General features: G+C 44.4%; 1 protein-coding gene across 1 annotated transcript in view; it reads left to right on the top strand.

Annotated features, from left to right (window-relative positions):
- Positions 1–21,807, top strand: part of LOC311108557 (mitogen-activated protein kinase kinase kinase 5-like) — a 77,679-nt gene that overhangs the window by 43,304 nt on the left and 12,568 nt on the right. Inside the window, exons 4-19 of the mRNA XM_084151211.1 lie at positions 4,795–4,988; positions 6,032–6,200; positions 6,763–6,869; positions 8,582–8,752; positions 9,394–9,506; positions 10,638–10,797; positions 11,041–11,194; positions 12,893–13,000; positions 13,207–13,259; positions 14,011–14,106; positions 14,450–14,531; positions 15,162–15,295; positions 16,273–16,400; positions 16,676–16,812; positions 17,324–17,429; positions 18,641–18,798. Of these exons, the coding sequence (XP_084007337.1) occupies positions 4,795–4,988; positions 6,032–6,200; positions 6,763–6,869; positions 8,582–8,752; positions 9,394–9,506; positions 10,638–10,797; positions 11,041–11,194; positions 12,893–13,000; positions 13,207–13,259; positions 14,011–14,106; positions 14,450–14,531; positions 15,162–15,295; positions 16,273–16,400; positions 16,676–16,812; positions 17,324–17,429; positions 18,641–18,798 (2,070 nt within the window). The remainder of the gene's footprint in view (positions 1–4,794; positions 4,989–6,031; positions 6,201–6,762; positions 6,870–8,581; positions 8,753–9,393; positions 9,507–10,637; positions 10,798–11,040; positions 11,195–12,892; positions 13,001–13,206; positions 13,260–14,010; positions 14,107–14,449; positions 14,532–15,161; positions 15,296–16,272; positions 16,401–16,675; positions 16,813–17,323; positions 17,430–18,640; positions 18,799–21,807) is intronic.

Below are 21,807 nucleotides of genomic sequence, written 5' to 3'. Positions count from 1 at the left end.
GATAGCTAGATTAGAAAAGGAGACAACACACAGTCTGGCTGGCTTTCTTATATAGAATAATAGGATATGGTGACACTGATGCACTGTGGAATGAGGGGGGGGGGGGGGGGACTGTGAGTTTGAGGCAAGGGCATGGACATGGAGCCTCCTGAGCAGCTGGCCTAAGTGGCTTATGGAGTGGAATATGGTGGCTTGTGCTCCAGGAAGCAGGTTGATGGGCTGATCTGTGTGTGGCGACAGAGCCTTGTGAAGAGGACTGATTACTGCATTATAGTGAGAGTGCACTACTGCACTCCGTGACTGACTATCTCTCTCCATCTGTGTCTACACACCACTTTCCTTCCCTTTGCTCTGAGAAAACAAACACACCACGCCACAGATATGACACATTAGTGGCACTCTGACCTCGTCACACACACACTACTCAGTCCCGTCTACCCCTCCCCCTTTATACGAATGGGTTAATCTCATACTGCCTAACTGGGTGATTTAACTCCTTAATTACTGTAACATGCAAACACCCTGGCTTCATCCCAAATGGCAGCTTATGTATTCCCTTTATAGTGCCCTACTTTTGACCAGGGCCGATAGGGCTGTGGTCAAAAGTAGTGCACTATGTAGGGAAGAAGTTGCGATTTAGGACACCCGCCTAGTGTTCTGTCCGTGTGCTCCTTGTGTTGTTTTTGGGACCTTCGTGTCACCTACCCTCAGAGACTTGCTGCTGAGGTGAGAAGCATCCAGCTACAGATTATTCGCGCTAACGCCGCCTGGTCTGCGAACCTCAGTGCGCATATGTGTGCGTCTCAGATGGTATGTGTGCGCACAACCTGTAGACGCTTGTTGATTACCTGTATCACGTGAGTCACTAGCTTTGTTCCAGGGCGTCAGTGTGCTACGCACATACCAGTCACGCACTAGCTCTGGTCCAGGGTGTTATATTAACTACTGTTGCTTCTGCAGCTAGCCAGTACACACTAGCTAGGCTAGCTAGCTATTACACGCTAGCTAGTACACACTACCTAGCTAGTACACACTACCTAGCTAGTACACACTATCTAGCTAGTACACACTATAGCTAGCTAGTACACCCTAGCTAGTAATGTTACATACCAGCTAGCTAGTAGGCCTACAACACTAGCTAGCTAGCTAGTACACACTAGCTAGTACAATGCTAGCTAGCTAGTACACACTAACTAGTACAGACTAGCTAGTGCAAAGCTTCTAATTATAAATGTAATTTCACCACCAGGCTGTAAAAATAAGCATCATGACATTTTTCTACAGTACCAAGCCTATTATTCATTGTCTTTATGCCCTCATTTTAAAGGGTAACGCACCATCCTTTCTGGCACCATTAGACCTGTCTGAGCTCGTATGTCGACTCTCACAGTGTCTGTGTCATGAAAAGGTATCTGCTGGAGCCAGACCCCAATAAGGTTAGGCTCCAGCAGATACCTTATCACACCACATATACTGTGAGACATACAAGATGAGACAAGATGTCAAATGGTGCCAGAGAGGATGGTGCATTACCGCCACCAACAGCACAGGTGGTGAAATTACATTTAGAATTAGAAGCACTAGCTAGTTGCACAGACAAAAGCTGTTGGTTATCAGTATCTTTGCTAGTAGTACTAAGTATCTAGCTAGCGCTACTAGCTAGCCGGTAGCTTGGTTGTAGTGATTTTTGGCATTAAGATTGTATCAAAAAATTATCAAAACCAAACTCATCCTGAACACATACAGTGCCTTCAGAAAGTATTCGTACCCCTTGACATTTTCCACATTTTGTTGTGTTACAGCCTGAATTTGTGGCCTACACACAATACCCCATAATGTCAAAGTGGATTATTATTATTTGTTTTACAAATTAATGAAAAATGAAAAGCTGAAATGTCTTGAGTCATTAAGTATTCATCCCCTTTGTTATGGCAAGCCTAAATAAGTTCAGGAGTAGAAATGTAAATGTGCTTAATAAGTTGCATGGACTCACTCTGTGTGTATAATTGTGTTTAACATTCTTTTTGAATGACTACCTCATCTCTGTACCCCACACATAAAATTATCTGTAAGGCCCCTTAGTCGAGCAGTGAACACACATTCAAACACAGATTCAACCACAAAGACCAGGAAGGTTTTCCAATGCCTCACAAAGAAGGGCACCTATTGATAGATGGGTAAAAAAAAAGCTGACATTGAATATCCCTTTGAGCATGGTGAGGTTATTAAATACACTTTAGATGATGTATCAATACACCCAGTCACTACAAAGATACAGGCGTCCTTCCTAACTCAGTTGCCGGAGAGGAAGGAAACCGTTCAGGGATTTCACCATGAGGCCAATGGTGACTTTAAAACAGTTACAGAGTTTAATGGCTGTGATAGGAGAAAAATGTGGATGGATCAACAACATTGTAGTTACTCCAAAATACTAACCTAATTGACAGAGTGAAAATAATGAAAAGAAAGCAAATGTTTGTATTCTCTACATGTTTGCAATAAAGTAAAACTGCAATAAAAATTAACTTTATGTCCTGAATACAAAGCGTAATATGTGGGGCAAATCCAACACAACACATCACTGAGTACCACTATTCAATTTTCAAACATGGTGGTGTCTGCATCATGTTATGGGTATGCTTGTCGTCGGCAAGGACTAGGGAGTTTTTTTAGGATAAAAATAAACGGAATAGAGCTAAGCACAGGCAAAATCCTGGAGGAAAACCTGGTTCAGTCTGCTTTCCAACAGACACTGGGAGACAAGTGTTTTATTTTTCATAAATCTTCTACAAATGTTAGAATTTGTCTTCCACTTTGTCATTACAGAGTGTTTTGTGTAGATCGTTAACAAAAAATGACAAATAAATCAATTTTAATCCCACCTTGTAACACAACAAAATGTGTAAAAAGTCAAAGGGTGTGAATACTTTCTGAAGCACTGTAGCTAGCTAACTCATCCAACTTTGACCACTATGATACTAACATAATGCCCTGGACCAGAGCTAGTGCGCCATCTGGTATGTGCGTAGCACCCTGATGCCCTAGAACACGTTGAGAGTTGAGGTTGCACGCGCACATACCAACTGAGACGCAAAAATACAATTTGAGACACATGTGCTTTGCGATTTGCAGACCAGGCGGCGTCAGCGCGCATAATCTGCAGTTGGATGCTTCTCATTGGCTGACATTGCCGGGGAGAAGGACAGTCTCAATGGCACCTAGCGATTAAAAAATGTATAAATCTGTGATGTGTTGTCATCATGTAATCCGCTAGGGCATGAATCACGCAGTGTGTGGCTCAATATAGGACAGGATGTTGTAATCTGTGTCTGTACCTAGCCGTGACAAGATTTCACTGGTTATTTTGGAAAGATATGGCATGACTGGTGATGATGTCATAAAAAATAAGATTGCAGAGGAGGAAGCAGTTTTACTGTGGAACGTTCCAATTTCTACAGGCAGAAGTTGAGCCTCTGTTTACTTCCTTTTGTTGCAAGTGTGAGTAGCAAGCAGCCGGGATGTGTTCTTGAAGATGGAATTGAAACAGAGAGGTTAAAATAGCCACTGACTGTGCACTCAGGATTCATCCCTTTCCGTACCCTACTGTAGCCTATATGTTCAAGTATATTTAGCCTCCATCAACTCAAGCTTTTCAAGTGCTGAGTGTTGAGTCTACTGTAAATGACAGACTAAAATGACATCAATTATCACGTTTCAAGAGAAGACACAGATGCAGACATTGTTGAAGTAACAAAAGTTTATTACAAAAACAGGGGGCAGGCAAAGGTCAGTAATCCAGATCAGAGTCCAAAAGGTACAGAATGGCAGGCAGTCTCAGGGCAGGCAGAATGGTCAAAACCGGGAAAACTAGAAAACAGGAACTTGAGAAAGACAGGAGCAAGGGGAAAACCGCTGGTAGGCTTGACGAAACAAAATGAACTGGCAACAGACAAACAGAGAACGCAGTGTATAAATACACTGGGGATAATGGGGAAGATGGGCGACACCTGGAGGGGGGTGGAGACAATCACAAAGACAGGTGAAACAGATCAGGGTGTGACATCAATGATAGATTTACTGGTACTCTCTACAAATACCACATGCAAATACAGTTGGACGAGAGTAGTAAGACAGACGTGGTTTGAATTGATTTCCATGAGCAACATGAATGGAGTTTTAAGGCTAGTTCTGTCCTGAGGGAAGTGTGAGCAGCCCGGTTAAACAGATCCTTATGCCACTGTCATTACTACTTTAGACAGACTCAATTATGTCCATGGGTACAACCACACCATTGTCTCTGCAGATCAGATTCTCCTCCTTATGTCACAACACTATGTCACAAAATGACCAGCACGAGGCAGGCACTTACCACTGTCCTCCCATTGTATATACAGTGGGGAGAACAAGTATTTGATACACTGCCGATTTTGCAGGTTTTCCTACTTACAAAGCATGTAGAGGTCTGTAATTTTTATCATAGGTACACTTCAACTGTGAGAGACAGAATCTAAAACAAAAATCCAGAAAATCACATTGTATGATTTTTAAGTAATTCATTTGCATTTTATTGCATGACATAAGTATTTGATCACCTACCAACAGATCCAACCTGTTCTCCCCACTGTAACGCATGCAGTCAACATGCAATGTAATATAATCGAACAGAAACAACCTCTACATTAGCACGGTCCCAGATCTGTTTGTGTTTTAGAATCATAGAGCACAAACAGATCTGGGACCAGGCGACCTCCGTATGTTTACAACCCAACACATTGCTGTTCTGTTTCCATCCAGACATGCTCAGCCAACTACAGCTTCATCCCGTACATGGTGACGCCCCACAACAAGGTGTACTGCTGTGAGAGCAGCCTGATGAAGGGCCTGACAGAGCTGATGCAGCCCAGCTACGAGATGCTGCTGGGACCCATCTGCATGCCCCTGCTGGACCGCTTCATCCAGCTGTTCAAGGTGCCCCAGGCTAACTCCTGGTGAGTAGTAGAGAGATGTGTAGGGTTAGACGCTAGGTCTAAAGCTCCTGTTGACTAGGTTGTTGGGGTTAGACACTGGGCTGCTGGGCCTAAGTCACATGTTTGCTGTACTCACACCTTGCTGTAGTGAAACAGGTGTCGCCTCGCTAGGGAAGTTGTGAACATGCACAACAAGGTGATGATTACAGGGCTATTATTGCCAACAGAGGTGTATTAACGTGACCTAAAGTGTACTGTATAACAGCTGGATTTTGCGTTGTCTTGTGTAATTGTCTGTGGTTGATTAAGCAACATGTATGACTAGCTGATGAAGTGCGGTATGACTGTAGCCATACTATAGTTTAATGGAGTCATTGAAAGTGTGATTACCCGATAAGCTTTACCTAATTTCAAATGTGCAATGTTTTTTGTTAGTCTGTTCTTCTTTTCATCAGATATTGCACTTCATGAGTATTCCTCAGAGTCCATTGTATTATCCAATTCACTCATTTTGGATAATACATGGTGCATTACTTTATTTGGTGTGTCCCTCTGCAACACTTTGGCTTGCATAGCAATCTCAGTTTTAATGTTAGCATTGCTTAGTTCTGTCCTAATGTTTAAGGCTTCTCTCTCTGCCAATTTTCAGCATCACAGTCTCTTCCAGGAATAGGGAGTCATATTTTAGAGAGCTGAGAGAAAAGTGCAGCTCCAACATTACAGTGAAGAATACATTGAAGGGGCTTACCAGGGAAGACATTCATGAGCTCCACATTCAGCTGCCGCGAGGAAGTAAATAACTGACATACTGCATATGTTTAAGAGGGTAGACTATTTATAATCGTGTCAGGCAAGGCAAGATCAAAGACATTGTAGCCAATATCAAAAGTTGCCTGAGAGGAATAGATACATGTTTTTCAATTATCAATGGTTGATTCTATCCCCATTCCCCATATTTATTTCCCCAGAAAGTCACACCAATACATAATAATGGTTTATTTGCAGAAAAGTTGATTTCTAGTGTGAAATAACATCTCTCTGTGAATCTCTCCGTTTCCCCACAGCCAATACTTCAGAGAAACCATTCTCAACGAGATTCGGAAAGCACGGGAATTGTTCACAGGGATGGAGCTGGCCTCAGAACTCAGCCGAATTCAACAACGATTGGACAACGTAGAGTGCCTTTCAGCTGACATTGTCATCAACCTGCTTCTGTCCTACAGGGACATCCAGGTACATTTGGCCTTCTTCAGCTTGTCAGATGCTATCGGCGTGGGCCATTTAGACGGACTGAAATGCTCAGCATAAATGTTTTATGGCCTCCCTCAGTCCCTTTGCTAACTGAATTTTATATCAGAAGAATTACTATTTTGGGCTTCCTGTGGAAAGCTGCAGATTAAGTATTTGTCATCTTCCTGTGGCTCATCTGCAACTGCACTGCAGTATGTTCTCTATGCATTGCCATTCACCCTACACCCTCCCATCCTGCCAGCCATAGGCAACCACCCGCCACATTAATAAATGATGCCAACAACAAGAGCTACAAGGAGAGGCTGAATTATTCAACGTGTTTTGGATAAATATATACTGGACCAAAAATGTTGGAAGAGGGGACATTCGATTATTGAAGTACTTGAAGAAGCCGACAATGTCCTTCCCAAAGTAGTGACTTTGTAAGGGAACATGGACATAGATATTTTAGGTTTCATGTAAACTATAGCAACCAAGATGTGGCTGAGTGGGTACATGATTTTCAATACAACGATCTGTTTTTCTATGCTTGTATGTAACGTAGGATTATGAATCCATAGTGAAGCTGGTGGAGACCTTGGAGAAGCTTCCTACATTCGACCCTGTGGCCAATCCCCATGTCAAGTTCCACCATGCCTTTGCACTGAATCGGTAAGACCCCCAGCATGTAACACCTGTTTTTTCCTACGCACGCACACGCACACACACACACACACACACACACACACACACACACACACACACACACACACACACACACACACACACACACACACACACACACACACACACAGACAGACACACACATAACATGCATGTGCTGAACATGTGTGTCTGTGCTCTGAGTCGGAACATCACACATGTTCAGCTTGGAAAGTATTTTACTGCCTGCTCTTTAACATGCTGCCTCACTTGTAAACGCACACTGGGTTTCCACCTGTAATAAAGCAAGTTGCTCTTTCATTTCGGAGCCATTGGAAAATTCCTGCATGCTACAACGCAACATTGGTGTCTAGCCAGTTAAGAGAACATTTTACTGCATTTTACACACTCAAAGAAATCTGTTGCACATTCTTTGCATAATTGGGAAAACATTGAATGGCCCATAAATTAAGATTGTTGCCATGAGTCTGTGTGATTGTTTAGACAGCAGCCCATTTGTTCCCAATTTCCCCCAACTAGAGGTGGTCCATGACTCAGCAGTTTAGTGCACCATAGCAAAAATATTGCCATTATCCTGCAACAATGAAGCATGGATAATTATATTTAAATCTCTTCTTTTAAACATGTCTGACAAGCAGAGTTTTCTGTTGAGTAATTGGGTTAAGCTGGTGAGAAAACAGCAGCAGCAGGGATGTAAATGCTAGAGTCGAAGCCTTTCCTGTTGCGCTCCCTCCCTACTTCCCCTCCATGTTTGACTGTTGGATGACTGGAGTGGGCTAGGCTGACTCACTGCTTAGCTTTGGCCCCCTCCAGTTGCCCTTCAGCGGCACACTAGTGTGAAGTGAAAGCTAGGGAGCGGAGAGCAGCCTGAGCTGCAGCCTCCATAAGAGGTGCCGTAATCCCATTCCCTCTGGATAGGCTCCATGGAAAAAGCTGCTAGTTCCTTTGCTTTATTTAACATCCATCTGTCATTAATTAGGTGGCTAGCTAGTTCACCAATTCACTGTCCAGGTCTTCATAATTTGCACATGCCTGAATTTACAATAAAAATTGGTTAGTTTAGCTTTTCATCTAGATAAACAGCTGATGAACACATTTGGATGAATGCTAGCTCGCTAGATCGTGTCAATCGTTAGCTAGCTAGCTTGACTAGTGGGCTGATAAGAGCAAACTCAGCATTGTATGTCCAAATTATTGAATTGAAAATGCATATCAAAGTAATTTGTTGAACATTTTAACATTAATTTTGTTAATAAATAAACGTAACACTCACATTCCACAAAGTTATTCCTCTTTCTTCTGGAAAATGTTCTATGAAGAGGTGACTTCCGTCCGCCATTAGTTGTTGCCAGAAGTTGGGAGTTTTACCTGTGGCGCAAGGTGTTATGGGATATCCTACCCGGCGAAGGAAACACCAGAGAGGAAGGGGCGAAATTAATAGGCCTATATTCTAAAATCAGTGATAGGCCTACATTGGATTCTGACTCAAAATCTTCCAAATGAAGGTAGGGCATACCTCGGAGAAGGCATCATTTTAAGTTACCTTGGGAATAGGACATGGCAATTTGAATGTCCTGCCTTGATGCACTATCCTTGCCGATTGAAGGCACCCTATTCCCTATAAAAAGGGAATAGGATACCATTTGGGACTCACCTCTTGTCTGTCTCTGATCATTGGTTCTTCCCTCTGCTGTTTTCAGGAGGAACCTCCCGGGGGACCGTCACAAGGCCCTGGACATCATGCTGCCCCTGGTGAAGGCTGACAACCAGGTGGCTTCAGACATCTACTGTCTGGTGGGACGCATCTACAAGGACATGTTCCTGGAGTCTCACTTCGCTGACAAAGAGAGCAGGGACAGTGGCACGGCCTGGTGAGAGCTGCACACACACACACACGCACACACACTGGTGAGAGACTGGCTGCTGATGAGAGTCATTACCTCTCACTCCCCTCTCACTCCTCACTAGCCAGAGAAGAAGCGAAGACCACCTCTCAACTACAGATAATGAACATCCGTGTCATCTGACATGGAGCAAAGAGGCTGCAAGGTCTGACAGAAGCTGATTTGAAACGGCACAACCACCAGTGATAATATGAAGATAATTGCGGTCTTCCTGGAATGATTATGTCTCGCATCGAGAAGATTTATGGCATCTCATTAGAATAACTCCCCATCGGGCTATCCTTGTCCTCTGTTCCAACCCAGGCAATGTCTTTGGAGAGCCTTCTCATGTTATTCACACTCATTCCCTCAGTGGAACAGATTGCTCATTAAGTAAATTAGGGTTTTTATCTGCGAGTGCCAAGCTTTGTGCAAGTGGTTCATCTGTGCAGCCTGCAAAATAAGTCTAATTGTTTTGGATGCTTTTTACAAAACTAGGGAGGTGAAAAGGATATAAGTTCTCACTAAGGACACATCAGCAATTACTGTAGGAACATAATGTCTGATTTAAAAATGAAGCATGTGTAATATTGGTGATTCTACGTTAGCTTCTCTGTCTTTCCTCTCAGGTTTAAGAAGGGGTTTGAGTCCGAGCCGACATTACACTCTGGCATCAACTACGCCGTTCTACTCCTGGCAGCGGGACACCAGTTTGACGCCTCCTTCGAGCTCCGCAAAGTCGGTGAGTATTGACTAACACTTTATTCTCATTGATATCTAATGTTTTGCCTTGAGCTGCCTGACGGTGCATTGGACTTGGCTGTTTTCCATTAGAACTGCTGATGACTAATAATAATTGAGTTACTGACCTGCATTCTCCCTTTACAGCACTTATTCTCTTATCATAAAATGTGAGATCAATATATACTTAAGTGACAGATACTGCTCATTCAAATGAACAGCCTGCTTATGATGAGACACTCCCATAAAAGGTAGTCTGGGTGTGAACAGAGAGCCTGATACTGTATTGCAGGGGTTAATATGAAACATCAGATTGCACATACACAACAACGTTTCTATTTTTTTCATTTTTTGCAAGGGAGTTTTGTGCTGTTTGGCTCCCAATCCTTTGTGTTTGCTGTGAAATCTGAGGCTCAGAAAGTAGCTCAGGAATGTGAGAAACAGGACAGACAGTCCTAGGAATCAACCGTGGGCCCCCTCCCAGTCCTTGCCCCCCCTCCCTGCCCTCCTCTACTCTGCCCTATCCCGGGCTGCCTGAGCAAGACATGTAGTGGCAGCGTCCCTCAGCGAGGTCAAAAACAACAACCATGCTCCATTATCACTCTGCAATTTAGTAGCAACATGTCAAGCAACTACATTGCATGTTAAGATTTATCCAAAGTGGGTACTGAGATTCTCCAAGCTACATTTCAGGTGAAATGCTTGACATAAGGGTAAGCGTTACAGTGCCCAGCCCATTCCCAAACCCCCGCTGTGCAGTACATCCCATTGTGCTCTCCTTCGCTAAGAATCTGATCTCTATGAGGAAATAACAGACGGTATAAAAATAACACAAAATAGGACATAGTATCTCGAAACGTTGCACAATAAAACGGTGGAAGGATTCAACAGTGTGGAGTATCTTTCTTTTATATTATAATAATACACAGGAGGTTAGTGGTGCCTTAATTGGGTAGGACTGGCTCGTGGTAATGGCTGGAGCGGAATTGGTGGAATGGTATCAAATACATGGTTTCTTTTTGTTTGATGCCATTCCATTTGCTCCGTTCCAGCCATTATTATGAGCCGTTTTCCCCTCAGCAGCCTCCACTGTTATAATATGTTCCTGACCTGACCTTGTTGTTCTCTCCAGGAGTGAAGCTGAGCAGCCTACTGGGGAAGAAGGGCAGCCTGGACAAGCTGCAGAGCTACTGGGATGTGGGCTTCTTCCTGGGGGCTAGCATCCTGGCCTGTGACAACACCAGGGTCATACAGGCCTCCGAGAAACTCTTCAAACTGAAGGCTCCTGTCTGGTGAGCGAGGCTTTTTTTTACATTTAAAGCTCAACATATAGAGAAATTATTTCAACCTATTTTGCACAATTTAAATGTCCTTTATCTTCTTGTAGTCAGTCAGTGACCTATTTTCTTTTGATGCTTAAGATTTTGACAATCTATTCAAACTTATTTAGCTCTGTTTAACTGCCTTTTCTTTTCCTGCAGTCAAAGGCCTTTTACATTTCCTTTAAGCTAACGTCTGTGTTGACTGCACCCCAGGTATCTGCGCTCTCTTGTGGAGACCATCCTGATTTACCAGCACTTCAAAAAGCCCTCTGTGGAGCAGCCGCCGCCCATACAGGAACTGGTGGACTTCTGGATGGACTTCCTGGTGGAGGCCACAAAGAAAGACGTCTCGTCTGTCCGCTTCCCCGTATGTTTCCCATGCTCTCTTTGCCTTCCTTCCTGGCATTCTTCACTGTTTAGACTTGACCTTGACAGTTAGACATATACAGCGCCTTTGAAAAGGATTCAGACCCCTTCCCTTTTTCCACATTTTGTTAAGTTACAGCCTTATACTAAAATTGATTAAATAAAAAAAATTCCTCATCAATCTACACACAATACCCCATAATGACAAAGCAAAAACAGGTTTTTAGACATTTTTGCAAATGTATTAAAAATTAGAAACAGAAATATCACATTTACATAAGTATTCAGACCCTTTGCTATGAGACTCGAAATTGAGCTCAGGTGCATCCTGTTTCCATTGATCATCCTTGATGTTTCTACAACTTGATTGGAGTCCACCTGTGGTAAATTCAATTGATTGGACATGATTTGGAAAGGCACACACCTGTCTATATAAGGTCCCACAGTTGACAGTGCATGTCAGAGCAAAAATCAAGCCATGAGGTCGAAGGAATTGTCCATAGAGCTCCGACACAGGATTGTATCGAGGCACAGATCTGGGGAAGGGTATCAAAACATTTCTTCAGCATTGAAGGTCCCCAAGAACACAGTGGCCTCCATCATTCTTAAATGGAAGAAGTTTGGAACCACCAAGACTCTTCCTAGAGCTGGCCACCCGGCCAAACTGAGCAATTGGGGAGAAGGGCCTTCATCAGGGAGGTGACCAACAACCCGATGGTCACTCTGACAGAGTTCCTCTGTGGAGATGGGAGAACCTTCCAGAAGGACAACCATCTCTGCAGCACTCCACCAATCAGGCCTTTATGGTAGAGTGGCCAGACAGAAGCCACTCCTCAGTAAAAAGCACATGACAGCCTGCTTGGAGTTTGCCAAAAGGCACCTAAAGGACTCTCAGACAATGAGAAACAAGCGCCACATCTAGAGGAAACGTGGCACCATCCCTACGGTGAAGCATGGTGGTGGCAGCATCATGCTGTGGGGATGTTTTTCAGCGACAGGGACTGGGAGACTAGTCAGGATCGAGGGAAAGATGAACGGAGCAAAGTACAGAGAGATCCTTGATGAAAACCTGCTCCAGAGCGCTCAGGACCTCAGACTGGGACGAAGGTTCACCTTTCAACAGGACAACGACCCTAAGCACTCAGCCAAGACAACGCAGGAGTGGCTTCGGGACAAGTCTCTGAATGTCCTTGAGTGGCCCAGCCAGAGCCCGGACTTGAACCCGATCGAACATCTCTGGAGAGACCTGAAAATAGCGACGCTCCCCATCCAACCTGACAGAGCTTGAGAGGATCTGCAGAGAGGAATGGGAGAAACTCCCCAAATACAGGTGTGCCAAGCTTGTAGCGACATACCCAAGAAGACTCAAGGCTGTAATTGCCGCCAAAGGTGCTTCAACAAAGTACTGAGTAAAGGGTCTGAATACTTTGCAAACATTTCTAAAAACCTGTTTTTGCTTTGCCATTATGGGGTACTGTATGTAGATTGATCAGGGAAAAATATTTTTTAAATCCATTTTAGAATAAGGCTGTAACGTAACAAAATGTGGAAAAAGTCAAGGGGTCTGAATACTTTCTGAATGCACTGTACATACATCAACCATAACAATGGTACCAGCTGAGGCAGTTTTCCTAGACTGTTTACTTTCTCAGCTTTATTGTGAAATGTCTTGATGTTCTATTGGTTGTCCTTTTTCAAGGTGTTGATATTGGAGCCCACTAAAGTCTATCAGCCTTCGTACTTGTCCATAAACAACGATGTGGAGGAGAACACTGTCTCCATCTGGCATGTTGCCCCTGATGACAAGGTAAGTTACTGACCACAGGAAGAGTGTGTGACAACTTCCTTGTGTCTTTGCTTTGTGTCTCAGAAAAGAAGTACAGCCCTGGAGTACAGCTCTCTCTCTCTCTCTCTTTCTCTCAACACATTTTGATCAGTCATCAGAGGTACATTTTGAGGTGTCAGTCATCGTCATATTTTCTGACGTTCATGTTTTTCTGATCTTTCTAACAGCACAGGGGGGTCCATGAGTGGAACTTCAGCGCCATGTCAGTACGGGGTGTCAGGTTGGTGATCTCACAGCTGTCCTGATCTACACACTCATTGTAATGTATGGGCAATAACGCCACTGCTCTCTACTCTTCTCCTCTCTACTCTCCTCCGCTTTACTCTCCTCCTGTGTAACTTATGCCAACAACATAACAGATAATAATGTGGCCACCTAGTCCCCAAGGCAATATTTGTCAGAGGAGGTCCCTCAATGCCTCTCCCTCCTTCACCCTCCCTGCCAACCTCCAACTGATCTCCCACTTTAGAGGGCCTTTGTGAGATGTTGCTAGGGAGCATATATTTCTTAGTGCCCACTTGCCCTCCAGTGCACTAGGAGACAATGGCAGTTCCCTTGCCTGCAGCAGTGTGCCATGGTGTGCTGAATTCAACCACTCATTCACTGCTCTGCTCCACTCCGCTCAGCCCTGGCCTTAGTTAACTGGCTTAAAATCCCTGTTCGCTCAGCTGAACACTGGTGGAGACTCAACAGTGTGTATGTGTGTGTGTGGGAACGAATGCTCAGAGTTATACTCGTTCTTTCAGAGTTACTGTAACTTGTTGTATGTGAATAAATGAAGAAGATTGTTTGGTAGTAAGAGACTCTTGCAGCTCTGGTGAAAATGAAAAGCTTCTGCAGTTAGATACTACTGGAATGATTTCTCAGAAGATTCTGGCTACACCCAGTTGTCCAGTCTATGCCAGTGTTCTATAGATGTCATGTGAATTCCCTTGTCTTCAATTCTTTAACTGTCAACTCCTCTTCCTCAGTATTTCCAAGTTTGACGAGCGCAGTGCCTTCCTGTACGTGCTGCACAACTCAGAGGACTTCCAGATCTACTTCTGCACAGAGATGCACTGCAAAAGGTCTGTCTGTCACTCTGTGCCGTGATCGCTCCATCTCACAAGCATGTGAGCTGTTCTCCAAGGGAGCGTCTGTACTGTAGAAACTTGTGACTCTCACAGAGAAGAATCAAAGCACAGCCAGCCAGTCTCAGCTCCACAGTTTGATTCAGTGAGTCAGTGCTGGTGTGATGGGGGTTTATGAGTGTGTGAAAGGGTGCCTGTCTGGGCTCTGTGTTATTTCACAACTGCTCTTGTGACATATTTGTAAGTGCAGTAAAGGTTATCTGGTGTTAGTGTGGGTGTAAGTTGAGTATTTCAACTCAAATATGGAATTGTACTGATGTGACTGCTCTGTGTGTTGCAGGTTCTGTGATCTGGTCAACAGCCTCGCAGAGGAAGCATGGAAAGGCCCGGAAGATGGGGAGTGTGACACTGATGCCCTAGAGGTGAAGGAGGAGAGAGGGATACTCCTTTTCTAGCCACAAACTTTTATTTCTATGTTGTTTCCAACAGGATTACCTGATGTACAGTATATGTATATATGTACTGTATACAAGGTCTAGGATGTATTCTGCAGAAACAGTCTCTCCGATTGTTTCCCAAATCTATATAAAACCAGATACAGGCCATGTAAAGTGTTGAAATGGATAGAGACAACTTCCTACAGTGTGAAAGTGGGTCACGCTGTTCATGCAATGGAAACCAACAGAGTGTACTGTAGGAAAAGCACTTGCTCGTCTATTCACCTGTTCTCCCAGTGGTGCAACAAAACAATTGCCTGTGAATAATTACCCAAAACAATGACACAGCCTCTTCCTGTCTAACACTAGCATGGCCCAGATCAGATGCCCCAACTGTTTTTTGAACACTGTTTGATCTGGGCCACACCTTTGTAAAGCTCCTATTTCCCTTTGTTTCTATCAGTTAGTACCCAGCCACAACTATCCCTTTATAGCTCACCTGTTCTTAGATGTACCTATATCCCTGTTATAACTCTAGATTGTAATGGTCCTTGAAGTTAAAATGCAACAAAATGTCATCTTTAACATAATTTCCTCCTGTGGTTGACTCCTCAGTACGACTATGAGTATAATGAGCACGGGGAGAGGGTGGTTCTGGGAAAAGGCACGTTTGGAGTGGTGTACGCCGGCCGGGACCTTAGCAACCAGGTGCGGCTGGCCATCAAGGAGATACCGGAGAGAGACAGCAGGTAAGAGAACATGTTAACTGGACTTTCTCCAAAAAGATCCTACCACTCAGCTCCTACCATTCACCCATCCATGACACTTTCACTGTCTTTTTATGACGCACTTTGCTAATGGAAGGCTGTATAGCAACAGGTCCCTGTGTCGTTATGTAAAGTGAGTGAGTGGTAATTCAGAGCATAACAACTGAAGTGGTTTCCTGAGAGTGATCATTTGATTGGCAGATCGAAGGGGCGCGAAAGCACTCGTTTGAGCCGTCCACTGTGTTAGCTCTGTGCTAGACCTGCTCTCCTGTGGTGGGTCCTTTCCTTGGGACATACTATACACCTGATCGAGTGACTGGGCAATGAACGAATAGTGGGGAAAAGGGTCGCCTAGCAACTAATGTACCAAGTACTCCACTCCACTGCCTTGCGCTGCCTTCCACCACCATCTCTGGTCTACTCATTGTTCTAACTACTCCTGGCTTATTATGGGACTCCTTCAGAGCCCAATCAGCCCAGAAGATTCCTCTGTCACGCATTGTTCCACTGATGACATCGCAAGTCATTAGAGGGCTCTCATGGGCTAACTCAAAAGTGTGAGGAATGATTATTGAGAGAGAGAGAGACAGAGAGAGACAGAGAGAGAGAGAGAGAGAGGAGAGAGAGAGAGAGAGAGAGAGAGAGAGAGAGAGAGAGAGAGAGAGAGAGAGAGAGAGAGAGAGAGAGAGAGAGAGAGAGAGAGAGAGAGAGAGAGAGAGAGAGAGAGAGAGAGAGAGAGAGAGAGAGAGAGAGAGAGAGAGAGAGAGAGAGAGAGAGAGAGAGAGAGAGAGAGAGAGAGAGAGAGAGAGAGAGAGAGAGAGAGAGAGAGAGAGAGAGAGAGAGAGAGAGAGAGAGAGAGAGAGAGAGAGAGAGAGAGAGAGAGAGAGAGAGAGAGAGAGAGAGAGAGAGAGAGACTGTCCTTTCTCCTGGGAGATGTAACAGTGGATGTTCTGTCCAAGGTACTCTCAGCCCCTCCATGAGGAGATTGCCCTTCACAGACACCTGAAGCACAAGAACATTGTGCAGTACTTGGGCTCCATCAGCGAGAATAGTTTTATCAAGATCTTCATGGAGCAGGTTCCCGGAGGTAAGAAGGCTATCCGTGCAGCATTAGAAAGGTAAAATGATCTAGTCAATGCCCAACCATGTCTTATAAGCCTATGTTGCATCTTTACTCAGTGAAGGACAACAAGAAGTGAGTAGATTTCCTCCACTACACCTAGAAACAAATAAAAACACATATCTTGTCTGATTTATGTAATATGTAGCCTGGCTTACTGATTGAATACTCTACCGTCCTGCTGATAGTAAAGCAGAATGTGTTGATTATGTATTCAACTTTGTCCTGTGGTTGGTCTCCAGGAAGCCTGTCTGCTCTGCTGAGGTCTAAATGGGGCCCTCTGAAGAACAACGAACCCACCATCGGCTTCTACACCAGACAGATCCTGGAGGGACTCAAATACCTCCATGACAACCAGATCGCTCACAGAGACATCAAGGTGAAGCCTGCTCTACTTCAAAGCCTTTGGCCATTGTGCAGTATGCGCCTGGCCAATAGGGAGGCCACATTCTTGTCAGTGGTACAGAAATGATTTGATTTGTAATTGTTGCCTGGCTCTAGTATGATGACTTCCCCTTATCATCCTACCGGAAGGTTAACATGACGTGACGTAACTCAATCTCAGTCATAAATAATAAAACACACTGACCACACTCCCATCCCATAATAGAAACATTCATTTAGGTTAGCATACTCTTTCTCACATACCCAGGACAAGATAGGTCTCAAAATTTTGCCTCATTTAACAATAGTGTCTCATAAAATGACCTCAACAGCCATTTACATGAAGTGGTGAATATAGCCCACTGTAAGAACTGTTGCTGATTGCCTTCTAGGAAACACCTTAGATTACCAGGCTGTTATCATAGTCCTTGGGTTAAGGTTAATGAATGGAGATTACTTGGAATGGAGCTCTTTTCTCATCCCCTTGGTTGTCTTTATATCCACAGGGTGATAATGTGCTTATAAACACATATAGCGGAGTTCTGAAGATATCTGACTTTGGTACCTCTAAACGGCTGGCTGGGATCAACCCCTGCACTGAGACTTTCACTGGTATGTACTGGTCTGTCTGACTGGGTTTATAACAACTGGTATGTACTGGTCCGTCTGACTGGGTTTATAACAACTGGTATGTACTGGTCTGTCTGACTGGGTTTATAACAACTGGTATGTACTTGTCTGTCTGACTGGGTTTATAACAACTGGTATGCACTGGTCTTCCTGACTGGGTTTATAACAACTGTTATGTACTGGTCTTCCTGACTGGGTTTATAACAACTGGTATGTACTGGTCTGTCTGACTGGATTGATAACAACTGGTATGTACTGGTCTTCCTAACTGGGTTTATAACCACCGAGCTTCCTCTCCCTACATTGTAAAAATGCCTTGATGGAACAGGCTGTTCGAAAATGGGCTGAACCCTCAACCCACACAGTGATCCCACTCACTATTTACAATAACTATAGTTTTGCTGAGATTTAATCTCTAAGAAACTATTTGTGTTGTGGGCTTGAGGATTTATCTTGTTTTAGCTCATCATCCTGTAAATTACGTATCTCAGAATAGCCTGCCGTTGATATTCAGAGTGGTCAGGTCAGTGTGCCAGGGTTATGCCAGCGTTGACATTGTGTCAGCTAATGGTAGCACAGCTTGACCCTTTTGTTAAGATCATCTGATTGGAGTACCTTTGCATCTTGAAACCATCCAGTACAGTCAGTTTCTCCTGTGTAAGTTGTACGCCAATGTGTCTCTGCTAGTTTCACCATAGCACTTAGCTTACCTTTTTAAAAGCTCAATTAAAGCTTCACTTAGGATAGCACTTAGCGGAATTTCACTTGCACAGAATTAAACTTAGCCGTAGAGCTAGGGTTCCAAATCCGTGAACATTTAATAAACCAGGATTTCTGGAAAACCAGGGAATTTATTGAAATTTCCCGGAATTTTGCAGCCCTACCTAGAGCCCATGTTCAATCTCCCTAAAGTCACCATACCCCTATATATATCTACCTCCATCACTCCAGTATCCCTGCACATTGTAAATACTTATTGTGTTCATATTTCTTCTTATTTCTTGTGTTTTTTTTCTAGTATTACATTGTTATTGATTATTGCATTGTTATTGATTATTGCATTAAAACTTGAACTTGAAAACCTGATTTGCTTGTATCAGCACTGATATGCAAATTTTACAAATGCAACTTGTAACTAGTAGCTATGATATTTGTATAATTTCCTGTCTGTTTGGTGTGTTGTTGTTTTGCAGGGACACTACAGTACATGGCCCCTGAGATCATAGATAAAGGCCCTCGAGGCTACGGCAAGCCTGCGGACATCTGGTCTCTTGGCTGCACCATCATTGAGATGGCCACTGGGAAACCTCCCTTCTATGAGCTGGGGGAACCACAGGCTGCCATGTTCAAGGTCAGAGTTCAGAGGTCAACTAAAGCTCAGATCATTGACCTTAGTTCACTTTCCATTGGTGAATAGTGTTTTTGTCTGGCTGGCTAAAAACGTAGTAGTAGCCCTATCAAAATGATGGCTTTGAATAATGAGCCTACCCTCATTCTGTTGTTCATTGTGATTTATGGTTCTGCTGACCTATTTCTCTCAGTAGTGACGTCAGAAACAGAAATAGGTCAAATAAAATCACATTTTATTAGTCGCGTACACATATTTGCAGTATGAAAATGTATGCACTCACTAACTGTAAGTCGCTCTGGATAAGAGCGTCTGCTAAATTACTAAAAATGTTTTAGTTTTTTTTATAATATCGCAGGTGCAGCGAAATGCTTGTGTTTCTAGCTCCAACAGTGCAGTAATACCTAGCAATACAAAACAATACCCACAAATCCCAAAAATAAAAATATATCAGAACGAGCAAAATCAGAGTCCGGAATATAAATATACAGCATGTGGACACCTGCTTGTCGAAAATCACATTCCAAAATCATGGGTAGCATCCACCCTTCTGGGAAGGCTTTCCACTAGATGTTGGAACATTGTTGCGGAGACTTGCTTCCATTCAGCGAAAGAGCATTAGTGAGGTCGGGCACTGATGTTGGGCACACAGGTGGACTTTATTTAACTAATTATGTGACTTCTGAAGGTAATTGGTTGCACCAGATCTTATTTAAGGGCTTCATAGCAAAGGGGGTGAATACATATGCACGCACCACTTTTCCGTTATTTATTTTTCAGAATTTCTTTAACAAGTTCTTTTTTTCATTTCACTTCACCAATTTGGACAATTTTGTGTATGTCCATTACATGAAATCCAAATAAAAATCTATTTAAATTACAGGTTGTAATGGAACAAAATAGGAAAAACGCCAAGGGGGATGAATACTTTTGCAAGGCACTGTACATATGAAGTAGGTAAAATATTATTAAAGTGACCAGTGTTCAATGACTATGGCGTGACCAGTGTTCAATGACTATGGCAGCAGTCTCTAAGGTGCAGGGTAGAGTACCAGGTGGTAGCTGGCTTTTAACAGTGACTAAGGTTCAGGGCAGGGTACAGTCTGATGGCCTGGAGATGGAAGCTGTTTTTCAGTCTCTCCGTACCAGTTTTGATGCACCTGTACTGTCTCCGCTTTCTAGATGGTAGCGGGTGAACAGGCCGTGCCTCGGGTGGCTGAGGTCCTTGATGATCTTCTTGGCATTCCTGTGACACCGGGTGCTGTAGATGTCCTGGAGGGCAGGCAGTGTGCCCCCGGTGATGCGTTGGGCTGACCGCACCACCCTCTGGAGAGCCCTGCGGTTGTGGATGGTGCAGTTGCCGTACCAGGCGGTGATACAGCCCAACAGGATGATCTCAATGGTGTATCTGTAGAAGTTTGTGAGTGTCTTAGGGGCCAAGCAGAATTCCTTCAGCCTCATGAGATTGAAGAGGTGCTGTTGTGCCTTCTTCACAACACTGTCTGTGTGAATGGACTATTTCAGGTCATCAGTGATGTGCATGCCGAGGAACTTTGGCGGCCCTGTGGATGGGAGTGTGCTCTCTCTGCTGTCTCCTGAAGTCCACGATCAGCTCCTTCGTTTTGTTGACGTTGAGGGAGAGGGTATTTTCCTGGCACCACTCTGCCAGGGCTCTCACCTCCTCCCTGTAGGCTGTCTCGTCATTGTTGGTAATCAGGCCTACCACTGTTGTGTCGTCAGCAAACTTGATGATTGAGTTGGAGACTTGCGTGGCCACGCAGTTATGGGTGAATAGGGAGTACAGGAGGGGGCTGAGCACGCACCCCTGTGGGGCCCCCATGTTGAGGATCAGAGTAGCGGAGGTGTTTTTGCCTACCTTCACCACTTGGTTTCGGCCCGTCAGGAAGTCCAGGACCCAGTTGCACGGGGCGTGGTTCAGACCCAGGGCCCCAAGCTTAATGATGAGCTTGGATGGCACTATGGTGTTGAAGGCTGTGCTGTAGTCGATGAACAGCATTCTTACATAGGTATACCTCTTGTCCAGGTGCGATAGGGCAGTACGATGGTGATTGCGTCGTCTGTGGATCTGTTGGGGCGGTATGCAAATTGTAGTGGGCCTATGGTGTCGGGTAAATTGGAGGTGAAATGATCCTTAACTAGCCTCTCAAAGCACTTCGTTATGACAGAAGTGAGTGCTATGGGGCGATAGTAATTTAGTTCAGTTACCTTCACTTTCTTGGGTACAGGAACAATGATGGACATCTTGAAGCAAGTGGGGACAACAGACTGGGATAGGGAGATATTGAATATGTCCTTAGACATTTCAGCCAGCTGGTCTGCATATGCTCTAAGGACGCGGCTTGGGATGCCATCTGGGCCGGCAGCCTTGCGAGGAGGGTTAACACGCTTAAATGTCTTACTTACGTCAGCCACAGAGAACGAGAGCTCACAGTCCTTGTGAGCGGCAGTGGCCCGTGTCGGCGGCTCCGTATTTTCCTTGAAGCAGGCGAAGAAGGTGTATAGCTTGTCCAGGAGCGAGGCATTGGTGTCCGCGATTTGGCTGACTTTCCCTTTATAATCCATGATTGTCTGGAGTCCCTGCCACGTACATCTCGTGTCTGAGCCATTGAATTGTGACTCCACTTTGTGCCTGCACTGTTGTTTTGCCTCTTTGTTCGCCTTACGGAGGTCAGAGCTGATCTGTTTGTACTCGTCCATGTTCCCAGTCACCTTGCCGTGGTTAAATGCAGTGGTTCACAATTTCAGTTTTGCGCAAATGCTGCCATCTATCCACGGTTTTTGGTTTGGATAACTTCTAATCGTCACAGTGGGAACAACATCCCCCCCCCCCCCCCCCCCCCCGCCCCAAATTGTAAAGTGGTTATCCCACTGGCTATAGGGTGAACGCACCAATTTGTGAGTCGCTCTGGCTAAGAGCGTCTGCTAAATGACGTTAATGTGCCCTTGAGCAAGGCACTTAACCCTAATTGCTCCTGTAAGTCGCTCTGGATA

This window comes from Coregonus lavaretus, assembly GCF_964263955.1.
Source record: "Coregonus lavaretus genome assembly, chromosome: 33".
Classification (NCBI taxonomy): Eukaryota; Metazoa; Chordata; class Actinopteri; order Salmoniformes; family Salmonidae; genus Coregonus; species Coregonus lavaretus.
This window is presented reverse-complemented; position numbering and strand designations above follow the sequence as displayed.